Source organism: Muntiacus reevesi, chromosome 2 (assembly GCF_963930625.1).
Source record: "Muntiacus reevesi chromosome 2, mMunRee1.1, whole genome shotgun sequence".
Taxonomy (NCBI): domain Eukaryota; kingdom Metazoa; phylum Chordata; class Mammalia; order Artiodactyla; family Cervidae; genus Muntiacus; species Muntiacus reevesi.
The window spans coordinates 74,947,259-74,970,813 of NC_089250.1; the positions used below are offsets into that span (position 1 = coordinate 74,947,259).

A 23,555-nucleotide genomic window follows, 5' to 3' on the forward strand; every position below is an offset into this window, starting at 1 on the left:
AAACTGGCTTAAGGCTTTAAAAGGAGAAACTGAATAGGCAGAAGGTCTTACATGCCGTGCTTGATGTCTTGCTCCTTGATGACCTGGCTTTTCTTGACCCCTTCCTCTCCCTTACGGTTTCAGTCAGGCAGCCTCTTACATCAAATGATCTGACAACTTGAAGCTTATTTCTTCTAACTTAAAACCATTGAATCTCCTCAATTTGACTTCACACACATGGCCTTCTAACTAGCCTGGGTCACACAGCCAGCACTGAGAGTTCTGGGTCAAGGACATTGGCATGCTGTGGCCCAAAGGATTGAAGAATGCTTTCCAGTTAGACAGAATCACTGGTGTCCGTCTTAATCTCAAGGATCCCTTACTCCTCCTGAGACGATGAGTCTATAGTGTCTCTGGAGACATTGCTCCTTTATTAATAATTTAAGTCTTCCGAGAAGTTACTTAAATCTTGTCATCTTCCAATCCAGGACTCCTCTACTGCAGTCTCTGATTGGCCTGTTTGAGCTACCTGAGGATGATACCATTCCTGATGAGGAGCACTTCATTGATATTGAAGATACCCCAGGGTACCAGACGGCCTTCTCCCAGTTGGCGTTTGCTGGGAAGAAGGAGCACGACCCTGTGGGTCAGATGGTGAACAACCCCAAGATTCACCTGGCGCAGTCGCTGCACAAGCTGTCCACCGCCTGCCCCGGGAGGGTAGGTGCCTCGTCCCTCAGAGGGCGCTGCCCTTCTCCGGGCGAGTCTGCTTCACTCACAGCTGTGTGGCGGGCCCTGGGGGTGCCCGTTTCCCTTGTTCAGCACGGTCGACCTCAGGTAGTCACAGGCAAGGTCACTCTCTTAAGTGATAGGCTCTTTTTTCCTTTATGATGTGCAGGTGATTTTAGGAGTAAAGACAAAGTGGAGGATGAAACCCTTTGACTAGAAATGTATTTATTTCGAAGAATGAAGTAATCCTTCCATTTTTAAAATAGAGGTATTAATGTTTTTAAGTGCAACATATTCAGAAGTAATGGACCATAGAGTAAATCTAATAATGGTTTTATATTGCATTAGCCAGAAACAGTCTTACAAATTGTCAGAAAATCTATATTTTTGATTGTTTTATTATGGAAAATTTAGGACATAACTTATTGTAATAAATACTCATGTTTATTACAGACCTTCACTACGTAATTTGAGAGCAAGCCTTAGGCATCATGTGTTTCACCATGCGTATTTCATGAGGCATCAGTAACCAACAGGACTTGATTTAGGCAGCCATAATACCACTATCACACTGAACAATGAAACAGTAATTCCTGTGGGTCCACGTTTTAGATCTGTCATCTGTTTCCCATCTGTAGGTCCCCTCGATGGTGAGCACCAGCCTCAATGCAGAAGCGCTCCAGTATCTCCAAGGATACCTTCAGGCGGCTAGTGTGACGCTGCTTTGAACTGCCTTCTTTGAATTGTCTTAGTCCAGAATGGTTTCTGAGGACATCTATAGACACCTGAGCACAGCTGCATTAAAACAAAGCGTGTTCTTTTTGAACTTGTCCATTAAATGTTGTTTTAAGCTGAAACGTGAGCAGATTAGTTTTGTGTGATCATAAATTGAGTGACTTTGTCAGTTTGCAGCTACAAAGACAAGTATTACTAGCTTAGTGTATGACATTGATTTCAGCATTTGCACTGTAGTGTTCTGACAGTTCTAAAATTTTGACGGACACTGACTGTGGAGACATTTTTTCTGTTACTGAGTCCTTTTGTTTCGAGGCTGTTGCCATTCGTATTTCTCTTGTCCTTTGTGTGTTTGTCTGTTTCCTTAAGCTTTTACTGCAAATGTGAATAAGCAAAGAAATCACTTGTGTAACTTGCCAAGAAGTGCACATTTCATAGTTTTAAATCTGTAATCAGCAATAAAAAAAAGTCCTAAAATATGTATCTAAGAACATCTTAAGGACAGGTTTTTGGTGCTGATATTTTTATAATGAAGAATTTAAGTTTTTCCTCTCCTGAACTCCATAAAATCCTAATTTCTAAACAATTCACCTTCAGATTACCTAGTCTTTTTTTAATAAGGGAAAGGGAACATCACTGCAGGTTTGAGGCTTGTGTGTTAGAGGGCTTCCAGTTAGCCCAGTTCCTGCTGGCAACGTGGGCCTTGGGAAGTGGTTTCCTCTGAGTTGTGAAGCCAGCAGAGCATTTCTTCCCAAGGCTGTTGGAACTGCTTTAGGTGGTGCCGGTGTTTGTCGCTGTTACGGTGTCTGTCTTCTCTGCAGGTCAGAGGTTCCTTGGAACTTTCTGAACCGTGGCATCTGTGTTGGCAAAGACTGCCAGCCTGGCCCCTCCCTGGACTGAGTCCAGGGTTCCGCGGCCTCTGTCTTTAGAGGATAAAGAATCAGACTTACCGACGTGGGGAGGCGCAGCTTTTACAAAGGATGCGGGTGTCTGTTTAGTGCAGTTAGACCGGAATCCTGTACAGACTGTGTGGTTTTTTTCCCCCACCTGACTTGAATGCTTTATTTTCTTCACGTTGGTTTTGTTCTGTTGCTTGAGAGATTTCCAGTTTAATCTAGTTTACTTGTACCTACCAGCCTAATTATTTTTTATTTGAGTAGTAATGGAAGCATTAAATCATATTTACTATGTAGCCAAAGTTGTCACTGGCAGATGAATATTGAGATAGCATTGAGATCTGTTTTTAAGCTATGAGCATGATCTAGTACAGATGAAGCATCTGAGATGGCAGCGTTGGTGCTCTTTGGCGCTTGGCGGACCTCTGGTTCTGAGCTTGCTAACACTCAGCTGGGTAACAGCTGAGTGGGTGCTGGCAGGTCCGTGTTCTGGAGGACCCTGGTTTCAGCGTCCTCATCAGTCTTCTGATTCGAGTTCTGAACTTCTTCCTTCTTCGGTTAAAATGAATGAAAGACCATTTCACTTTGTGACTGCACCTCTTAAAATAGTTCCTGAACAGGAAGACTGGTACTTGCATTCTTTTACTATAGCATAGTTCATGAATATTTTGTTAAATTTTTTTTTTAATGTTTAAAATTGAGATTTCTTACTGCATCCAAGACAGTTTTTATATCTATCTTATAAAAAGTTTAAAAGATGGGAGGCTGGAGTTGCTGTGGTGTGTTTTCCAGAAGTCTCAGTGACCGTTCCTCAGTGGTGGTGCCAGTTGTCTGGGTGTATGAAAAGCTGGGTTTAAATCACATGTCTGCCACTGAGGCCGTGACCTCCACAGTTCTATTTCCTCTTCTGAAAAAGGAGAATACCACTACTTATCGTGAGGATGGTTTTAACAAATCAACATGGAAGTACTTAGGAGAACCTGTAGAGGACTCGTCAGTACGAAGCTGTCAGTTGAGTTGTTTAGCTTGGGGACGGGAAGACAGGGAGTCCTGGCCTCGGCAAAGCCCTCTTCTCAGGATGGTTGTAGACACGGGGCCGTTGTCACGGAAGAGTTCTTCATGAGAGTCTCCTGCTGGACCCAGTGATTCTCCCGCCGTTTGACCATATCTCCTCTTTTATAAATGTTTTCCTTGTGGCAAATACAGGAAAATATTTTAACAATTAAAAATCATTCATATTCCTACCTTCAAGCATTTTTATTCTTTCCTAAGCAAAGTTTAGATCATTCTGTAAATAAACTTTTATATGCTTTTTAGAAAAACCTTTTACCATTTAAAACATTTACTTGGCAAATATAATTTTCAGTGGTTATATAGTTTTATCATTTGGATATATCATTACTAAATTATACAATCATTGTTAGGTATGTAGAGTTTTTATTTTATAAATCTTGAAGTAGACAACCTTTTAGGCCAATCTTCATCTTTTTCCTGAAGGTGGAATTATTGGGCCAGTTATCCTATGGGAAAGGTGCCAATTTCTGTCACACGTCCCTACCCACACTGGGCATTACTTCGTTATTTGTGGGGCACAACGAATCTGGCATTCAGTCAGAATATTAGCTGCATGTGGTTAAGTCTAATAATAAATAGGGCGTCTAGCTCAGCTGGTAAAGAATCTGCCTGCAATGTGGGAGACCTGGGATGGGAAGATCCCCTGGAGGAGGGCATGGCAAGCTACCCCAGTATCCTTGCCTGGAAAGTCCCATGGACAGAGGAGCCTGGCGGGCTGCAGGCCATGGGGCCACAGAGTGGGACACAACTGAAGCGTCTTAGCACACATGCAGTCTGTCTAACAAAGGTGTGGTTGTGAGGCAAACACCAGCAGTGCTGGCGGTCCCTCCACCCTGTTGGATTGTGACCTTTTACTCCATTTCAGAAAACCTGAGTGTTAGCTCTGCAACCCAACTCTTGATTATTCCTTGTTCTCTCTGCTCCTTGGTTGAGAAACATGACCTTCATGTGTCATGTGCAACAACGCAAGATGGGTTTGGGTCCACCCTGGTGTATTCTTGGTAGGAGCACTGAAATCCAGTGAAAAGAATGTTCAAGGCCGTTTCCTGTGGGTCCTCTCTCTGAGCTAAGAATGCAGTGGTAGACGAACACGCTGCCCCCGGGCAGGCAGCCGCCCTCATCCACCCACCCTTCTCGGGTTGCTGTGTGACAGGAGACTTAAAAGTTAGAAAAGTCCACTTTCTCCCTCTAATAAACATGATGATGTGAGAGCAAAACGTGGCAACATGGAAGGAAGAGCAGAGTAGCCACTGTAGACGGGTCAGTCAGGGAAAAGCTGCTCAGAGCTGACAACGGGAGGAGGACTGGAGAGGTGGCGAGCGAAAGGAGGGGTTTACCTTGCACTGGAAGAGGATCCGGCTCCTTGCAAGCAGTTGAGAGTCAACCCTTCAGGGTCTAGAGGGAAGTACTGCTCCAGGAAACTGGGTTTCTCAGATGTTCCCTAAGACAACAGATCCTAAAGGGTCTCCAGGTGGGTCCGCAGAGCAGCGGGGAGGAACCTAGCTCCCACCGGGTCCCGTCACTCAAGACAGCGGCGCTGGGTGTCCTCGGAAGGCCCACAGCCCCTCAGCCACAGCTGAGCTGAGGCCAGCCCCAGTCGTGACGGCAGGTCTCAGGCTGCCTAAGTCCTTGCAGAGAAACCTTCCCAACGAGAAGACGGGGTGAGGGCTGGAGGCAAGAAACTAATGAGGCCAACTGCCACAGGCTGAGCATTCCAAACCCCCGTCCTAGCAGGCGGCTGAGAACACAGCCTCCGTTTCAAGGACAGACGGGCTGGGACAGTGGCCTGCGGAGCCCTCAACAGTGAAGCCAAAGCCGCCTGTCCTGTTTAATCATTTGTGTTTTTGTATCAGGATAAAAATCACTAGCAATGTCATGGTCTCGCTGCTCAGGACACTAGTTCTAGAAGTACCACTACATTACCTGGGACCTTATTAGAAACACGTTCTTAACCCCAGACCTACTGTGACAAAATCTCGGAATGACACCCAGCAGCCTGAGCGGATGCTCATGCCCAACAAGGACTGGATGAAGTAAAAGTGAATCAGAAAGACACGGCGTGGCAAGAGCTGTGGACACAGTCAGTCTCATTTTATGGCTTCAAAAGGGAGAAGGGATATGGAATAACAGCTTCAGTTTTGCATAAAGGGTGGCAGACATCGCTGCTGTGGCCGACAGAGCTGCAGGCCTTGGGGCCTCTTCCAGAAGTCATCCGTTCCCTCCCTGAGCTGAGACGGACAGGAACTCTTGCTCTCGTGGCCCTGTTTCTTCGGAGAGGCTCAGAAGTGGATGAGGGTCTGCGTCCCTGAGAAGAGCTCTGAGCGCGGGACAGGACAGAACGAGGGAGTGCCTGGGAGGAGGCAGGACGGCTCTGAGCGTCCAGCAGGGAGTCGGCCGATGCCTCAGCCCCCGAGCGGGGACTCTCAGAAACTGCGTCAGCGCCTGGGCTGCAGGAGCAGTGGAAGGTGCTGACTGAGCAGTACCAGCCCTGCACGCTGGGGAGCTGCTTCCGGCTCAGTGTCCACACACTGCAACACCTTGGCCCTTCACGAGGTGATCTAGTCACAGGCGCTCTTCACAGCACAGACGACTTGGCCACACAGAACCACCATCCCCCGGGCCGTCCCTCATCCGGGGCCTAGGCTGAGGGGAGCGATGACAAACCACTGCAGGAAGAGCCGGGCCGGGTCTGGGGCCACTCGGGCTGGGGATCTCGGACGGACACACACAACTGGCTGCCAACACAGTCTAGGCCTAGCCGCCACCGCCCCCAACCCCCCTTAGCCATCCACCATTCCGGAACCCGGTCCTGGGCTGTGGAAGGTCTGAGCATTCCCAGGTTTCTCAGCTGGATTCAGCCTGGGTTACACTGTTCTTTGTGAACCCAAGGAGCCAGTCGACAAAATTATCGTCACTGTCCAGAGAAGTGTTTTCAGGCATGCGTTCTGAATCCCCCAGGTGAGCATACGCTCGGCGCACAGGACAGTCACATCAGGCAGACAGACCCAGGCCGCGGAACGTGCACAGAAAAACGAAGGCCCGGGGGAATCCTAGGCCACTTCCTGCGGAAGACTGGCAGCTGGAGCCAATACACAGCTGAGAAATCAGCCAAGGGACTTACCTGGGGGTCCAGTGCTTAAGACTCCAACTTGCCGTGTAGGGGACACAGGGTCGATCCCTGGTTGGGGAACTAAGACCCCACAGGCCCAGGAGCAACTAAGCCCGCAACTAAGCCAGAACCAGAGAGTCCAAACGCCGCAATGAAAGCCTGCACGACCCCACACAGCCAAATAAAACACACAGACAGCAGGGAAGGCTGAAGAACGCCGAGGTGCCGAAGGCATCAGTACAAACGCGTGGCCTTTAAACAGATACATGACTCGGCAGGCGTGTGTGTACATACAGACAGATGCTCTTCCTAGCTGTCCACAGGGCCTCGACCCAACAGCCCGCTAGCAACAAGCTCCACACGCCCCTCGCCAGCAGCTCTGCCCCAGCAGCACGTTTCATGCCCCACACCTTCCCTTCCTTCTTCAGTTACTGCTCGACAGGACCCAACGTTCATTAGTAGCTGTTTATTGATCAGTGGTTTTGATATAAAGTTATTTCAGATCTTCAGAATTTTGCCCAAATGGAATCACAAGCATTACAAAGTTTTCCTCTTAAAAATAAAAAAGGGGTTCGGGGCAGGGTGGGAGGGGCCAACTCAGCAGTAGTGGCATCTGAGAATAAATTAACAAAAAAAATTTAGTATTACCATTTATTGGTGACAAACACTAAGTTTTACTTACATTCCATGGGGAGAAAAATTCCAGCGTAAACAATGAATCCAAGCAGTACGTAACTCGCAAGGCTACCGTGCTTGTCTGGGCCGTCACGCGGGACCTCAGCGCCTCAGCGCCCACACGACATCAGAAGCAACAGAGTTACAGAGGGAACGCGGGTCGTTCTTTTCAGCCCTCCATGGAGATGCAGTCAACAGTACAGGGCACTCGAGGAAACCAATCTGCAGCTGTGTGTGTGCTACATGGGGAGCATATCCTGTAGTGTAGTGAGAGCTGTGTGTCCTCAAGCCTGGTGTTACATACACGCAATTTGTTTAATAATCTTTAAAACAAAGATCAAAGTTCATTTAAATCCTGGTGCATTAACAAAAAATAAAATAGAAAAGGAACCAAATGATCAGTTAAAGTTTAAAATTCCTAAGTTGTCCAATTTATACCACTGTGGGAGACTTCATCAAGGTTTCGTCAAGGCCAGGACTATTTCAGCTAAACCAGACGGCACACAATTTGCATCACTGAAATGGTCCTGGGTTAAGTCCAATGAAATAAAAATGTATAACCACATACACATGGATATGATCTTTGCCGGTTAGATTACTGATAAAGTCAGTCTCAGACAAGTTTCTAAACTGTGCTATGTAACTAGATACAATTGAGAAACTCTCAAATGAAAATTTATATAGTGTCATTTCAATCAAAAGAAAATAATGAAACTAAGAATACATCTCTCTTCTGGAAGAGAGCAGTGGTGACTGTGGGTACCGCGGGAGGTGTGGGCCAGAGCGCGCCGAGCAGGTCAGCTCCGGCCCGGCGGGAAGCATGTGTGATTTTCTCCGGTGCTCTCAGCCCAGGACCAGGCTGAGGCCTCTGCAGCGCGGTGTGCAGGTTTCCCCAAGTGTTCTGAGTGAGCCAGTCTGAGAAGGGGCGGTGCCTTCTGCTGCTGCTTCCGCACAGCAAGAGAAAAATAAAAAACACCCAAAACAAACAAACAAAAGAACCCCACCAAAACCAACACTCAGGTGCCTGGGGCACGGGCCTGCGGTTTCCCAAGGGAGCCGGGGTGGCTGTGAGCCGCCCAGCCCCCCGCAGCCGCCTCCCCGGGTCCCGCCGTCTTCACCACTGCCGTCTCCAGGCCTTTACCCATCGTGTCTCTCGGCCCACTGGAGGTATCAGAAATTCCAAATTTTCAAAGCAGTTTCAGCATTTTCAGTATATATGTTGGGATTTTTCAATGATTCATGGCCAGATAAAGTTCAGCACCTCCCACACCTTTAAGGAAGAAAAACATGAAAATGATCTAAGTTTTAAAATTTAAGAGAATTAAGCCCAGCCATGTTAAAAATGGAACTAGCAGATATCAAGAAGCCTGCTAGTTCAGGCCCTAGTTTATGATAACTGATATACACTGGGGGTTGGGGGCGCTTCCCTGGTAAAGAATCTGCCTGCAATGCCGGAGACCTGGGTTCAATTCCTGGGTCGGGAAGATCTGCTGGAGAAGGGACAGGCTACCCACTCCAGTATTCTTGGGCTTCCTTGGTGGCTCAGCTGGGAAAGAATCCGCCTGCAGTGCAGGAGACCACGGTCTGATCCCTGGGTTGGGAAGACTCCCTGGAGAAGGGATAGGCTGCCCACTCCAGTGTTCTGGCCTGGAGAATTCCATGGACTCTATAGTCTGTGGGGTCGCAAAGAGTCAGATATGTCTGAGCGACTAACACAGTCGAGTGAAAACAGCAAAGGAGAGAATGGGGAGATAGGATGTTAACTATGGGGGGGAGGAGGAAAATCGGGAAAGAATGTGTTTGCATTAAACCAACATACAGGAAAGGCACACAGGAAACTAACCCAGAGAATGGTGTGGCTGGACCGCACGAGGGCGGGACTGGTCACCGTGGATGCCTCTTAGGGTAACTGACTTGCACCACGTATTACCTAGTCAAAGATTTTTTTTTTTTTAAAGGTAGCACTCTCTGCCCAAAACTTGGAAACCTTTCAGGGGAAACGGACAGAAAGTGACTAAGTCAACAAGTGTTTCACTCCTAAGCTGAGCAGACAATTTGAATTTAATGCAAATGAGGAAGAGAACTGCCTTTCCATGTAAATCAGCTCACTCACACAGACATTGGTCCATTTCCTGTCCTTGGCATCTCTGTATTCTGTTGGTCCAACTCAGACAGCAACTTTAAAATGTTCAGTGCAGCCTAGTGAGAATGAAAACTCAAAGTCAAACCATGGCCACCGCTCAGGACTACAGTTCACGACACTCAACAGCGACCTGAGGGCTTCCACTGCCCGACGAAGCACATGGGCCCACCAAAGAACCCTCTCACGCTTGCACTTCTAATTAAAAACACAAATTAAAGTTACATGGTTACCTCACTGAATCACACCCTCTGATAATTTTATTACGTATTACATTACAATATTTTCATCCTGTGGTCACCAGACTACAAATTTTATATCCCCACTTTAATGTAAAACCTATTTTTCTGTGTTAGCATTAGAATACATTCCCCTCAGTGACATATAATGAATGCATTATATTCTATCAGATGAATATACCATAGTTCATGTCTATTAATTTAATCAATTCCTTTTCCTGGTTTTAGTATTTCTTAACAGTAACAATTTCATCTGAACAGAACATTAAAATGAGAGGCTTTCCAAGCTGCTGGAACTTGGGGATGCAATTCCTTGTTCTGGTCAGAGGTGAAATGAATACAGTATCTGGAGCCTTTCGGGATCCGAGTCCCCCTCAGATCAGCAAGGGAAGGCGGGAGAGGGTAGGCCAAAGCCCATGAGTTCTGATAAACAGAATGAGACATCACGCCAGTAATCTAGAAGTCTGCAGAGATATGAACCCTACAGAGCAGTCCGCTGTCCCACAGTTTGCAGAGAGCCCCCTCCCTGTCTCCCTGAGGCCAGCAGCAAGCGGGGGACGTACCATGTCGTGGCAGGACTCCACGTCCTTCCCGATACCGTGGCTGATCAGGGGCGGCTGAGAGGAGCAGTTGATAAGAGATACAAATTCGTTCTTGTTGTTTTTGGGGAAGTCTTTGTATTCAACCTACAAAGGAAAAGAGAGCTGAGGCGAGGGACAGGGAGAGGAGAGGAGGTCAAGGGGGTGTCGGGCTGTGGCTCTGGGTCTGTGTCCCTGTCTCAGCCCGGCATGGCCTGGTCTCAGCGCGGAGTGTCTACACCAGCTCCTGCTCTGCAGGCACAAAAGGCCATCCGTGGGGCCTGCTGGGAAGGGGCAGGCAGGATACCAGAGCCCCAGCTCCCAGAATCTCCCAAGAACCCAGACATCTACTCAGAAACCCTGGTCTGGAAGCCGTGTCCTTTCCTAGCAGGCAGAAAGGGCCCGCACAACACAGCTGATCTCACTGCAGTCTAAATTTGTAACCACCACTGGATTAGAGGCTTCATTATGATGGGTGCCCTGGAATTTTAAAACTCACCAAAGGTTGAGAATATTCTCTTACTGTCTAGGGTTCTAACACTCCCCATGCCTCCTCGCTCCCTCAGAATCACCCTTCGCCAGACAAAAAGCTTTCTTTAAAATACAAGGTGCTTCATTCCCAGAGAAACCAGAGAGCACCACGCTGAGGTACAGACCGCCCAGCTCGGGCCGAACGGTTACCTGGAATCCCTGGACTGTGGAGAGATAGTCCAGCTGCTCAGAGGGTCTCGTCAGAGGTCCGTGGGGTGCGTGGCCTGAAGAGATGTTACTCTTTAAAATGGTCTCGGCCGTAGGCGAGGTGCCCCCATACAACAGTTCTCGGGCTATCATGGCAGTTACCGTGGCCTTGGCAGGATTCGGAGCTGCCCGGGCGGAATCTTTGGTGTGATGTCCTTGGCTGACTCCCACTGCCTGGGCAACCTCGGGCACCATGGGGAGGATCCCAGCAGGCAGCTGCTGGTGACTAAGATAAGGCATCCTAAACTCATCCTCTTTACTGCCTGGGGAGGGACACAGACAAATCAGCGCAAGTCCGAAGGCACTGCCTGGGAAACTGTTACAGAGCCCCACCCTGGCCCGCCCTCAGCACAGCACGGACACGGTGGAGCCAAACACCAACTCTAACCCGCTCACCAGGCACCTGCTACCACCGGAACCACACAAGGACCAGAAGCACATTCAGACCAGGACAGTGTTAACATCACACTTACTAGTCCCACTTTCATCCCCAGAGCCAGGTTCAAAAAAGGTTACTTTTCTTCCATCCCCTGGTTTCTTTATAGGTGTCTTAAAAAAAAAAAAACAAAAAGGCCATGAGCATCAATGAAACCATTCAAAAATTAGTTCCTGCTGTCCAAAACTACATGGACACCAACCAACAATTCTTGGTTTATTAGCTTTTAAATAAGAGTGCACAGGCAGGAAGGCCTGTGCAGTGTGAACCCCGGCAGAGCCCCTGCCTCCTCCCCAGGCGCACACGCAGCCACGTCAGCCTGCCCGTGAAGAGCATCGAAGAGAGGGGCGCTCACAAGAGGAGAGGGGAACGTTTAACCAGGAAGAGCTGGAAGATGTCAGACTGATAGAGCTGACCAAGAAAGAAACTTTTAGGTTGATGCTAAACAATTAAATAAAGACTGTTTCTGGGAGCACATGTCCAACTAAAGGATAAGGTGACGAATCAAAGGTGGAAAATATTACACAATAAAAATTATGCCGAACACAGCAGTCCCCTTTCTGGGAAGATGAAGGTGCCTATGATGCCCTGGAAGGTTCTGGAATGAAACCCCCAAAGCCAAGTCCAGGGTGTCTGCAGATTCTCTGCTGAGTGCTTGGGATCCCAGTTACTATGTGGCCACAGCTGATGCCATCCGTCTGTCTCTGCTGACAGCACTGGCCAGCAGAACTGAATCAGTCCTGGTGTTTTCAAGTTTATCCCAAAAGGACCATCCAGCATCTGGAAACAAGGTCAGCCACGGCTTCTGTTGCAGGCCCTGCTTACCAACCTTGGCAGAAGTGCAATTTCCAACATGGGATCATTTCTATCTAATGTTCAATTCATAATGAAAAAGAAACTGCAAACTGAGACTATGGCTTGGCCCTGGATCTGACATCACGCTGTACCCATGTTGCAGGAAAACCAAACCCTGTTCTAGAATTAACAAAAGCCTAAGGTTGATGAGTCTTTTATGGAGGCCGCATTCTAAGAGCACAAATGACAGAATCACACACTAGCTTGGAGCAAGCTGGCCTCCAGCAAAGCATCCCAGACCACAAAGACACTGGACCAGAAACGACCTAAGCCAGCGCCATGCCTGGAGCCCGGACGTGCGGCCGCTTCTGAGCACAGGGTAAGGTGCGGCAGGTGAGACCCTGCTCGGCGGGGCTGCTTTACGGCCGGGGCTGCTTTACGGCCGGGGCGGGGGGCAGCCGCGCCCTGAGGCTCAGCCCCGGAGGAGCCAGAGGGCCCCGGGCGGTGAGAAGGCCATCTTGCAGTGAGAGCAAGGACATAGAGCCCGAGGGCGCACCTTCTCCTCTGACTTGAGGGCTGGTTTGGACGGCTGAGACTGCGGGACTTTGAAACCAAGGATCTCCAGCATGTTCTCGGCTGCGTTGCGTTTGGCCACCTTCTTGTTGGTGCCTGAGCCCTCTGCCGTGTGGTTTCCCACCTTCACCTGTATGAGGAAGACAGGGCTCGGATCAGTGCTCAGAATAAAGGCCCGCCAGCAGCGGAAAAGAACCTAGAACGATCAGAAACTGGAAGGCTTCACAGTGCTGCCCTGGAGCTGGTTTGCACCAGCCCACGAGAGCGCATCATGAAATACTGAGGAATTTGTTGGAGAGCTGGTGGTTAAAGGTAGTTATTACTAATTATATAAGCTTATAATTAAATTACTTTAACCAACAGAGATAATGAATACTTAAAATGCATCACTTCCTAGCTGGACTCCATTTTAAAAGTATCTACACTCTTGAGGTTCTTTATACTTGTGGTATGCATTTGTTGTCCACTTGAGGCAACACATCTCTTTCCTGCTCAGAGGGAGCACTCACACCAGACTCTGGCAATACTACTTCTCAAGGATTAAGTTACTCTGCTGATTTACCTATTCGTTTTAACTATCTAAAAAAAAAAATTTTTTTTTATTGCTTTATCATCCACATGCCATACAATTCACCTCCTTTACTTGCACAACTCAGTGATTTCCGGTCTAGTGACAGAGCGGTGTGACTGTCACCACAGGCACGGGCGTTTTCTTAGACAGAAGTGATGGCTAACAATGCAGATTAAGCTTTACAGTCTCATCGAGTCTGCAGCCGTGACGTAACCAGCAGAGCAAACTGAAACTCCCAGTCCTGGAAAATTATCTGATACAGCAAAGCAGCTGTTCGTACTGTTTCTGTGAGTTAAGTTCTGACATGTCTCTGTTGTTAATGTAAATAAGAACAGCAGTCAGGACTCACGCTAGTAGCAGTCACTCAACAATGACACAAGCAAACCTCCCTACTGGACCGGAGAGGAATAAAGAATTCACATGGGTCTCATTCTGTGACACTGCCACGGGTGACCGCCACACCGAAGTCACAGGCGCGTGAAATGTGCAGGAGGGTATTACACAGTCCCTGTAAACTGTCTGCTACACTTCTTACCAGTGAACGCCATCACACTTCCTTCGCCAGAGAATCTTCCCGACCCAGGGATTGAACCTGCATCTCCTGCATTGGCAGGCCGATTCTTTACCACTGAGCCACCTGGGAAGCTGGTCTTGACGACAGACCAAACCCAAAAGCTCCGTGTCACAAAAGTCAAGGAAACCCTGGCCCTGGCCTATGGAGAGAGGTGTGAGGTTGAATCCCAACCTGGCATCCACCAGCCATCTGATCCTGGGCGAATTACTGAGCCTCTCCACAAGCTTCAGTTTCCCCTTGTACGTGGAAGGATCGTTCCTCTTCCTGCCCTCTGGCGGTGGAGGGAGACACCAGGGTAACCGCTGGTGCTTTATAAACGCTACACTGCTGCACAGAGTTTTCTGTTTTTCACCAGAAAACACTATGAAATTCCCACCACAAATTCAGCTGCCTGTACGAGCAGCTGTTCCCTCTGCACAATCTGAAGCGTAAGCCCAGCCCATGGATTCCAGATCCTATGGAAGGATCAGGAGGAGCAGGAACAGATCCTTCACACACTTTATGAGACAATATAAACCTCTGAAGGATAACAAAGCAGCAGCAGGCGCCTTCCTGCTGATACTGCGGCACGCGTTAGGGCATCAAGTTAAGGCAAGCAGCATGATCTCAGTGACATGGGGGGCAGGGCGAGGCACCGGGCTCAGCCTGCTGAGGGAGGCCCTGGCCCTGGCCCGCCTCGGGCTGAGACGGGAGGACGCCGGAGCCCGGCCAGCCCACCTGCATGACAAACTCCCTGCGTCGCGGGAGGCCCCTCTCGGCGAGCAGCACGTACTCCGGCTCCTTCTCCTTCTTCGCCTGCTGGATCTGGGCCAGTCTGCTGATCGGATTCATCCCCTGGCCATAGTCGGGGCCGCTCTGTAGCTGAGGAACAATCAGGGTAGAACACGTGCTGAGTTAGTCACAGAAAGGACCCTGCCAATCCAGACGCCGGGACGTAACCGCTGAACATGTCTATGTTCATCTAATGGCTCAGAATTAATCACATCTTTTTTAAACCTTTTGCTTTCACTGAAAGATGCCTCAATGGTTTTGATTGCTCTGAGGTGATCTTAGGTCTTCTTAGCAAGCCAACATCACCATTCATTATGAGTAGGCAAGCATCATCGTAATGTCTGCTTTTGAACAATAAATATCAATGGATGATAATAAATGAAGAGGTAGAAAATTTAACAAACTCTTCCTAAAACTACCCCAAAGCCTGCATTATCAGGATGGGTTTCCAGCTTTCTTAACGATGACTCAAACTCCAGAAATCATTTATATGTTTATATATAAATGTGGAAATGCTGACGCCGTGTGGAAAGAACCTAAACTTCCCAGAGGGAATCCTCGTCTGCTCACGGTAGCACCCACCGGAGGAGACGTTAAGTGGACAATGGAAACCGCCACACTGTGCCAACCCTCCCATGCAGAGAATGCCAAGGTGCGGGTGAGAAAAGCGTATTCTGACACAACATGAAACTATATGGACAATCAGAACAAAACAGATCCTGGCATTCATAACTGTCCCAAAATGGAACCCCTCCCTTCTCTGGGAGGATGGGGGACAGTATAATTTTTGAATGGTCCATGAGCATGACTCAAAAACCCAGAAGGTGCATGGGTCTTGACTCCTGGCCCGCCCCGGACACCCCTCCGCCCAGGAGTCTCCCGCACACTCAGAACCGTGCAGCGGGCACGAGACAAGCAGCTGGGGCTCCTCTCCCCACAGATGAGCACAGCTCCTTGCGGGGACCACAGCTGGGGCCTCCGCCGGGCCCGGCACCCGCCTGACCCGGGGCTCCCGGGAGCGGCACCAGGCGGCCCGTAAGGACTCGCGGAGGCGGATGTGTGCGGGCTGGCACCCCGCCTCTCTCACCAACCTTCCAAACCCCCAGCTGTCTTCGGGCAATGGAAACGCCCTCTTCTTTCAGGCACGTTCTTACCCTGACTATGGATTTTGTTTTCTTTTTGATTCTAGGCTTCACCCGCTCCACTGTAGGCAGGGGTGGTAACTTCTTCAGCTCCTCGAGAACAGCTATAGCAGCGTTTTTCTTTGAAATCTTCTTGCTCTTCCCTTCACCTTCCCCCACAAACTCCCCAACTGACACCCTGGTCACAAAGCTCTTCATGTGGGGTGGGCCGCTCTCCCGGGCAACCTGTTTTGGAGGGAAAGACTGAGTGAAAGCGTGACAGACACGCATTACCGGCTGCGAGGCACACTGCTCAGCGTAAAACCCAGGGGAAGGGCGATTAAGGCCAAGACTCAGTACATGAAGGCAGTGTCAATGTGGAGAATCCTCAATGCTTTTTTCCCCATTTCTTTCTTCCCCCTACTTGTTAAAGTTCTCAGGTCTGATGAGTCCAAAAGAGCCATGGAACAGGGCACCATTTTCTGTGCCCACCACCCACGGTCGCAGACAGTCCTGAGTTTAGCGTGCTCCCCTGCAAGTGGCAGCAAGGCAGCTGGCCCAGCAAAGCCCAGAAATAAATGCAGCACTAAGAGTTCAAGTTTAACGTTGGCTCTGAGCTGCCAGCCAAGACCGAGCTTATTAAATACTGGCTGCTCTGAGCTATAAAAAGGAATGAGAAAATCTCCAAACACATAAAGTGATTTCTAGCACTTGGTAAGTAAAGAAAGCAAACTGCAAAGAGTGTAAAAAAAAAAAACGGTGCAGAGTATTAAATCTATATATACATACACACACACATAAATAGACACACGTATGTGTTTATATGCTTCTTTTTTTGCAAAAGGAAACTCAGTAAGGATAAAGCACAAACCAATGGAATTAAACAGTTTCCTACAGTAAGTGGGGGTAAGGACTGAGGTAGCGGAACAAGAGGACACTTCTGAGTATCTTTTTGTGTAGTTTTGACACTGTGGACCATTTACAGTTACACATATTTAAAATATAAGTCAACAGAAATGGGGGAGAATACTAAAATGGATTATGAACAGAAACCTAACTGTATATTAAAGTGATTATGTAATCACACAGAAGGAAGATAAAAATCAAATCCAACCTACATTAGGAAAGATACCCTTGAAAAGAACAACTGAGTCGGCAGACTTACAATGCCAGACTTCAAGACTTCCTGCAGTTACAGAATCTGTGACATCATGGTATTGTTTAGCAATAAACCAACAGGTCAATAAAACAGAATGCAGAAACAGACCTGCACATATACAGCCTCTTGATGTTCAGCAAACACAAACCAAAGCAAAAGCAATGGCATTCTCTTTTTTTAATGGCACTGGAGCAACTAGATAACCAAGATCTCAAATTCTACCCAAAACAAAAATTAAGCTAAAACACCCAAATATGAAAGTTAAAACTATAAAGCTTTCAGAAGAAAACATAAGAGAAAACTTCATGACCATGAGGCTGGCAAAGAATTCTTGGACACAAAAACACAAACCATAAAGTAAAATTAGAATTCCTCAAAATTAAAATACTTCTCATCAAAAGATAACATTTAAAAAGTAAAAAAGGGGAGTCTGGGGGAGCATGGATACATGTGTATGTATGGCTGAGTCCCTTTGCTATTTACTTGAAAGAACCACCGCATTGCTAACTGCCTGTATATCCCAACACAAAATAAATAGTTTAAAATCTGGGGGGAAAAAAGGTAAAAAAGGGAACTCAGAGTATGGGAGAGAATATTTGCAATATATGTACCAAACAAAAGAATTATACCCAGAACACTGAAAGAAATCCTACAAGTCAATAATAAAAATACAAATACTCAACTAAAAAATACTTCCAACAGGTTCTCTTGGCAAGGATAGGGAGCAAGTGGTAGAAGTGTAAATTGGTACAATCACTTTGGGAAATAGTTTTGACAATTTTTACATGAACACCTACCCTCTGACTTAGCAACTCTGACTGCACGTGCACCCAAGATGACTTTGCAGCCTTCTTTACAGTAGTTCCCAACTATCCAATGTCCATCAGTAGAACAATGGATACATTCCATTCCATTCATACAGTGGAATACCACTCAGCATTAAACCACTAAAACATATGGATGGGACTTAACAACAAACAATCCACACTGTATTTACATGAAGTCTAAGAACACAGAAAACAAATCTACAGAGACTGCAGAAAGCAGCTGTTTCTGGGTGGAATGGGGCACAGGGACTTAGGTTATGATAAAGTTCCGTATCTTTATCTGGATAGTGAATCATGGGTTTTTACACATGCTAAAATTTAGTGGGCTGTGCACTTAAGATACCTATATTCACTATATAATAGACTGTTAGCACAGGGGAAGAATAATCCAAGTCACGAAAGCAATGCTCTGAAAGGATACACCTTCAGCGTGAAGCTAAAAAGTGTGGAGATAACTTAGACTTGACTTAGGATGTCTGCTGTTGAAGGTGTGGATAAATATACTGATGTTGTTGGGAGCCCAAGTCTCATGACGGGAACAGATCCAAACATGGAGGAATGAAACAGAGGAAGAACCCTGTGATGACGGCCTGAAATTAGAGGGATGAGCTTGTGGTTCTGTGGACAGTGTACCTACCTCCTCGTGCGATCTTCTGCTAACAGGGTCTGAAGCAACGACTTGCAGCAGCAACAAGCCGACCTCCCCTCAGCCCGGGCCCTACATGCCACTCTGTTAAAGGGAACCACAACTCCTCGCAAGAACAGCTGAGACCATTTGTATTAGAATTTCCATTTCTGCCAGGGCCAAAGTTAGAACAGGGAACGTTCCAGGTAAGGCGAAAAGACTGCTGTATCACAAAGGAAGGAAGGACTCTGAATCGGAAAAGGGGAGCTGAGAGCCAGGACACAGGGACAATAAGGCCTCCAAATACAAAACACAAAAGAAAAAACACCTTGCCTATTACCTCACGAGTACATAAAAAAATTGTAAGTCAAAATGAAACATAAATCTAAACTTAAGAGACAGAACTTCTGGAAGAAACCAAAGGAGAACGACCTTAGATTTGGCAAATTATCTCAGATGGATTACAATCACCATGAACCATAAAAGAAAAACTTAACAAACTAGACCTCTCCAAAATTAAATTATTTTTGCTTTTTGGAAGTACTGTTTAAAAATGAAAAGACAAGCCACACACTGGGAGAAAACATCTGGAAAATACCTAACTGAGAAAAGAACTGTATTCAGAATATATAAAGAACACATAAAATCCAATAATAAAACATAACTCAAAAACAGGACAAAAGATAAGAACAGACACTTCTCAAAAGATGTACAGATGGTAAATAGGTGTATGAAAACATGCTCAATACTGCTAGTATGCGTGGAGATACAAATTTAAACCATAAGTTACGACTACACCAACTAGAAACCGACCACATTACGTGTTAGAGAGGGCACAGAACAACGAAAGCTCTCATCCACGGCGAGTGCTGCGCTTTTAAGTCGCTCAGTCGTGTCTGACTCTTTGCGACTCCATGGACTGCAGCCCACCAGGCTCCCCTGTCCACGGGGATTCTCCAGCCAAGAATGCTGGAGTGGGTAGTCTATCCCTTTCCAGCAGATCTTCCCGACCCAGGACTCGAACTGGAGTCTCCGCCACTGCAGGTGGACTCTTCACCACTGTCGTCGCCTGTTATGTGGCTTCTTTAACGTAGGGCAGATTTTGAGTCCACACGTTGTATGTATCAGCAGTCCATCTTATTTCTGAGTAGTATTACACTGTCTGGATTCACCAAAACTTACTCATCCATTTCCCTGCTAAAGAACACCTTCATGGTTTTTAGTTGTTAGTGATTATGAGATTATGTATGTACGTGATAGCTTTAATCATAATCACTAACAACTAAAAACCATGAAGATGTTCTTCAGCTGGAAAATGGACGAGTGAGTTGTGGTAAATTCAGACAGTGGAATACTACTTAAAAATAAGAAATAAAACTACTGATGCATACAACACATGGACTCAAAATCTGCACTACATTAAAGAAGCCACATGATAGGCAATAAGATACCTTGCCAGTACATCTGTAATCTTTTCAGATGATAACTTTCCTTTTTTTTTCCCCCCCAATTTTTTTTATTAGTTGGAGGCTAATTAGTTTACAATATTGTAGTGGTTTTTGCCATACATTGACGTGAATCAGCCATGGATTTACATGTGTTCCCCATCCCGATCCCCCCTCCCGCCTCCCTCCCATCCCATCCCATCCTTCTGGGTCTTCCCAGTGCACCAGCCCTGAGCACTTGTCTCATGCATCCAACCTGGGCTGGTGATCTGTTTCACACTTGATAATATACATGTCTCAATGCTGTTCTCTCAGATCATCCCACCCTCGCCTTCTCCCATAGAGTCCAAAAGTCTGTTCTACGCATCTGTGTCTCTTTTTCCAGATGATAACTTTCTAAAGGGACAACACTGAACACACGGTAGCTGGGGGGCCACCTGTCACAACGTGAGAGGCCTGAGGGGAGGAGCAGAACAAGGACTACGGCCTTTCTCATCATGATTTACAAAGTAATTATGCAAAGGTCTTGTCTGGGCTGTGTTTTCTAAGATGGCTTTGTATTTTTATGTGCTCTTTCCAAGTTTCTCAAAATGTTATTATCCATTCCTGTTAAATAAATAGACAAAGGGAAAGCCCCAAAAGACAAAAAAAAAGGCAGTATATTCAATAATTCCATGTATGTAATATTTTGGAAACAAGCAAAACATATGGACAGACATCAGATCAGTGGCTGCCCAAGGGTGAGGATGGAGGGAAGGGACTGACTGCGAGGGGGCGCGGGAAACTTAACGGCATTAAAGATGTTCCTCATCACAGTGGTGGCAGCAGTTACACAGCTACACTATCAAAACACGTCAAACCACACACACAGACATGTAGACATAATCTACTTCATGTAAATTATACTCAAGAAATCTGACCCCTCATCCCCTCGCCCCCCAAAAACAACCTGACAGAGGCACGTCAAAGGATACCAGAGCTAGTCTGAAGGGCAATCTGAACATTAAAATGACAAGCAAGAAAAATGAAGTAACACGTAGAATGAATCTATACTAATATAAATTAACGCATTCCCTGGTGGCTCAGTTAGTAAAGAATCCACCTACAGTGCGTGAGACTTGAGTTCAAGCCCTGGGTTGGGAAGATCCCCTGGAGGAGGGCAGGGCAGCCCACTCCAGTATTCTTGCTTGGAGAATCCCTATGGACATAGGAGCTTGGGGTGCTGCAGTCTGTGGGGCCACAGAGGGTCAGACACGACTGAGCGACTACGCACAATACAAAGCAGGCGGAGATTTTCTTTGGACGTGCAGAAAATGAACATTTGACATCCACCACAGGGATACCTGGTGCTGGGAAGAATCATCAATGACTGCTAGAAACACTGAGGAACTCTGTAAGGACATACACATCCTTCAAGCATCTCCCCACAGGCTATGGGTTAACTACAAAGGGAAAGAAAGTCTCCTTGGAGGGGCACACATCTGGTGTAGGCAACAGAACTAGCGTCACTGACTCAGATAAAATGACATCATGCAATGCTGAGAAGAACTGACATTAGTTCTGCAGTGTTCCTGTTTTTTAAAAAAAGCACAAACTAGAACTAATCATGAGGCAAAAAATCCAACCAACCCAAATTTAGGGCCATTACATAAAACTGACTTTAAAAAATACCAATGTCATAAAAGACCAAAAAAAGGCCAAGTAACAAATTAAAGGAGACTAGAGAGATGCACCAGCTAAACACAATGTGTGATCCTGTACCAGGCTCAAGACCAGGAAAACAAAGGAGCATCCTGGGGACAATGCCAATATGCGAATCCAGGATGCACATTAGGTAACAGTGTCACAGCAGTGTTATGCCTCCTGTGTGGACAATTAGACTGCAGTCATTTAAGATAATGTCCTTGCTCTTAAGATGTACATACTGAAATATCTGGAGTCAAAGCACAGGGTACCTGCCTCTTACTCTCAAATGATTCAGCTAAATAAAATACAGAAAAATACGTACATTTAGAGAACAGAAAAGCAAAGGTGCTAAAATGTTAAGCATTGGGGATCCTATGTGAAGGCAACAGTCACGGTCCTATCCAAACTTTCCACTGGCCTGAAAAATTTCAAAGAAAGAAGTGGAAAAGACGGCGAGGAAAAGCATGTGAGCCCTCGTGTGCTGTGCCCCCAAGGTGAGAGCGGGGGCACCTCAGATCAGGAAGCAGCCCGCTGCCCTACAAAGGAGGCTGCGGCAGAGCCCTGCTCCCAGGCGCCCGCAGGCTGATCTCAGCAAGCCCGCCGTCTGCCGCCTACCCCGACAGCCCATCTGCCGAGCACCACCTCCCTGAGCAGGGCTCTCCACGTCCTCAGACTAGACTCGAGAATTAACAGTAGCCACCCCGACGGGTCACGTCAAATCCACGCCCATCCTGGGCCCTCCAGCAGCCACTCTCATTGGCTGCTGACATCATAAACCCACCACCGAGCTGTGTCTACAATCTGACCTGGAACGGATTCAGTGGAATCAGGTCACGGCTGCCTCCCAGGGACTTGTCAGTCAGAGCCATAATACTTTTAACTACAACGATTTTATCAAAAAGCAAAGCGTCTATACTTTTCTGAAAAATTCTATGAATGGTTCTGGTCTTCTCCTATTGCTTCCAACATGACATATCTTGCTGTCAAAACAACAACAACAACAAAAAAAACCCTATTCATTTACTCAGTAACTGTTCCCTGAGCATCCAATATCCAATATACGCCAACTAATCTTCCAGGTGCCAGAGACAGAACTGTGGGAAAAAAATGAAAGCTCCTGCTCAACCTAATAATGGAAGCTAACATGAACATTTGATCAACGTGAGAGCTAATTAATAATATAAGCACTCATATTAACAAACTCAATGCCACACATACACACAAACTGTCCTGTTTTAAAATAACTACTTTAAGAGACCGTCGCCACCAGAGGGCATTGCCACAATTCCTCCTGTGACTACCTGACGACTGCCTGCTATATGTTCCTTATTCCTCAACAGCAAAGTCTGAAAGGCAAGTCTGAAACCTAAACGCAAGTCGAGGTGGGGCAGAGGCAATCTCGTCCCCGAATTCCACAGCAAAAATAGGAACTGGCAATCCCTTACTGAGGCCCAGGGAGCTCGGGGACCCTCAGGCAGAGCAGAGATCAGCGTGAGCAGGCGAGCAGCATCACTGGGGTCGCGGGCCTGGGCAGCAGTCACCTCTGTGACCTTTCCGTGACCTGAGAAGGCAGGCCTCTCCCACCCCACAGTCTTCGCATCCCTCCCTCAGGTCTTTACACACCCATTCGTGCACCACACTAATTCCTCAGCTGGGACTAGTGTGGGGGAAAAGTGTTTCTTCCCTTTTCCACAACAGGTTCCCAGGGAGACCTTGTGGCTTCCTCGGGTGGAGCGCCCACCTGGGTCCCACCCAGCCAACAGCCCTGTTATTCTGAATGTCCCGTCTCACTGCCTCCCTCCCAGAACAGAGAGAGAGGGGCTGGGCGGGATGCGGGGCCAGAGAGGAAGATGCCGGCCCCATCTGGCATGCAGAGCTCTGGAAGGGGGGCAAAGACACTCCGGCCTGCTGGGATGGGGTGGGGTACTGCCGCGGGATGCGGGGTGGCCCTGTGACCCAAGGGCAGCTCCCCACCCCCATCTGGGCCTCATGGCAGCAGGTGAGCATGGCTGGCTAGGTCAGAATTCATCACTATTCTAATGGGAGAATAAGGACTGAACTCAGGAGCCAGCTTAGGGCA

The 23,555-nt window shown here is 47.4% G+C and overlaps 2 protein-coding genes across 11 annotated transcripts in view; one reads left to right on the forward strand and one right to left on the reverse strand.

Annotated features, from left to right (window-relative positions):
• CSE1L (chromosome segregation 1 like) overlaps window positions 1-1,565 on the forward strand; it is a 30,978-nt gene extending 29,413 nt beyond the window's left edge. For both annotated transcript variants that reach the window (XM_065922141.1, XM_065922140.1), the window contains exons 24-25: window positions 468-699; window positions 1,347-1,565. In XM_065922141.1, the coding sequence (XP_065778213.1) occupies window positions 468-699; window positions 1,347-1,436 (322 nt within the window). In that variant the 3' untranslated portion in view covers window positions 1,437-1,565. The remainder of the gene's footprint in view (window positions 1-467; window positions 700-1,346) is intronic.
• A 5,417-nt stretch (window positions 1,566-6,982) lies between these two features.
• Window positions 6,983-23,555, reverse strand: part of STAU1 (staufen double-stranded RNA binding protein 1) — a 55,200-nt gene continuing 38,627 nt past the window's right edge. For 5 of the 9 annotated variants that reach the window (XM_065922149.1, XM_065922145.1, XM_065922147.1 and 2 more), the window contains 8 exons: window positions 15,704-15,997; window positions 14,559-14,702; window positions 12,680-12,826; window positions 11,366-11,441; window positions 10,836-11,155; window positions 10,140-10,262; window positions 9,311-9,396; window positions 6,984-8,467 (listed from right to left, as the gene is read on the reverse strand). In XM_065922149.1, the coding sequence (XP_065778221.1) occupies window positions 8,452-8,467; window positions 9,311-9,396; window positions 10,140-10,262; window positions 10,836-11,155; window positions 11,366-11,441; window positions 12,680-12,826; window positions 14,559-14,702; window positions 15,704-15,997 (1,206 nt within the window). In that variant the 3' untranslated portion in view covers window positions 6,984-8,451. Of the gene's footprint in view, window positions 8,468-9,310; window positions 9,397-10,139; window positions 10,263-10,835; window positions 11,156-11,365; window positions 11,442-12,679; window positions 12,827-14,558; window positions 14,703-15,703; window positions 15,998-23,555 lie in introns of all 9 variants that reach the window. The other 4 variants (XM_065922142.1, XM_065922143.1, XM_065922144.1 and 1 more) reach the window with 4 other exon arrangements.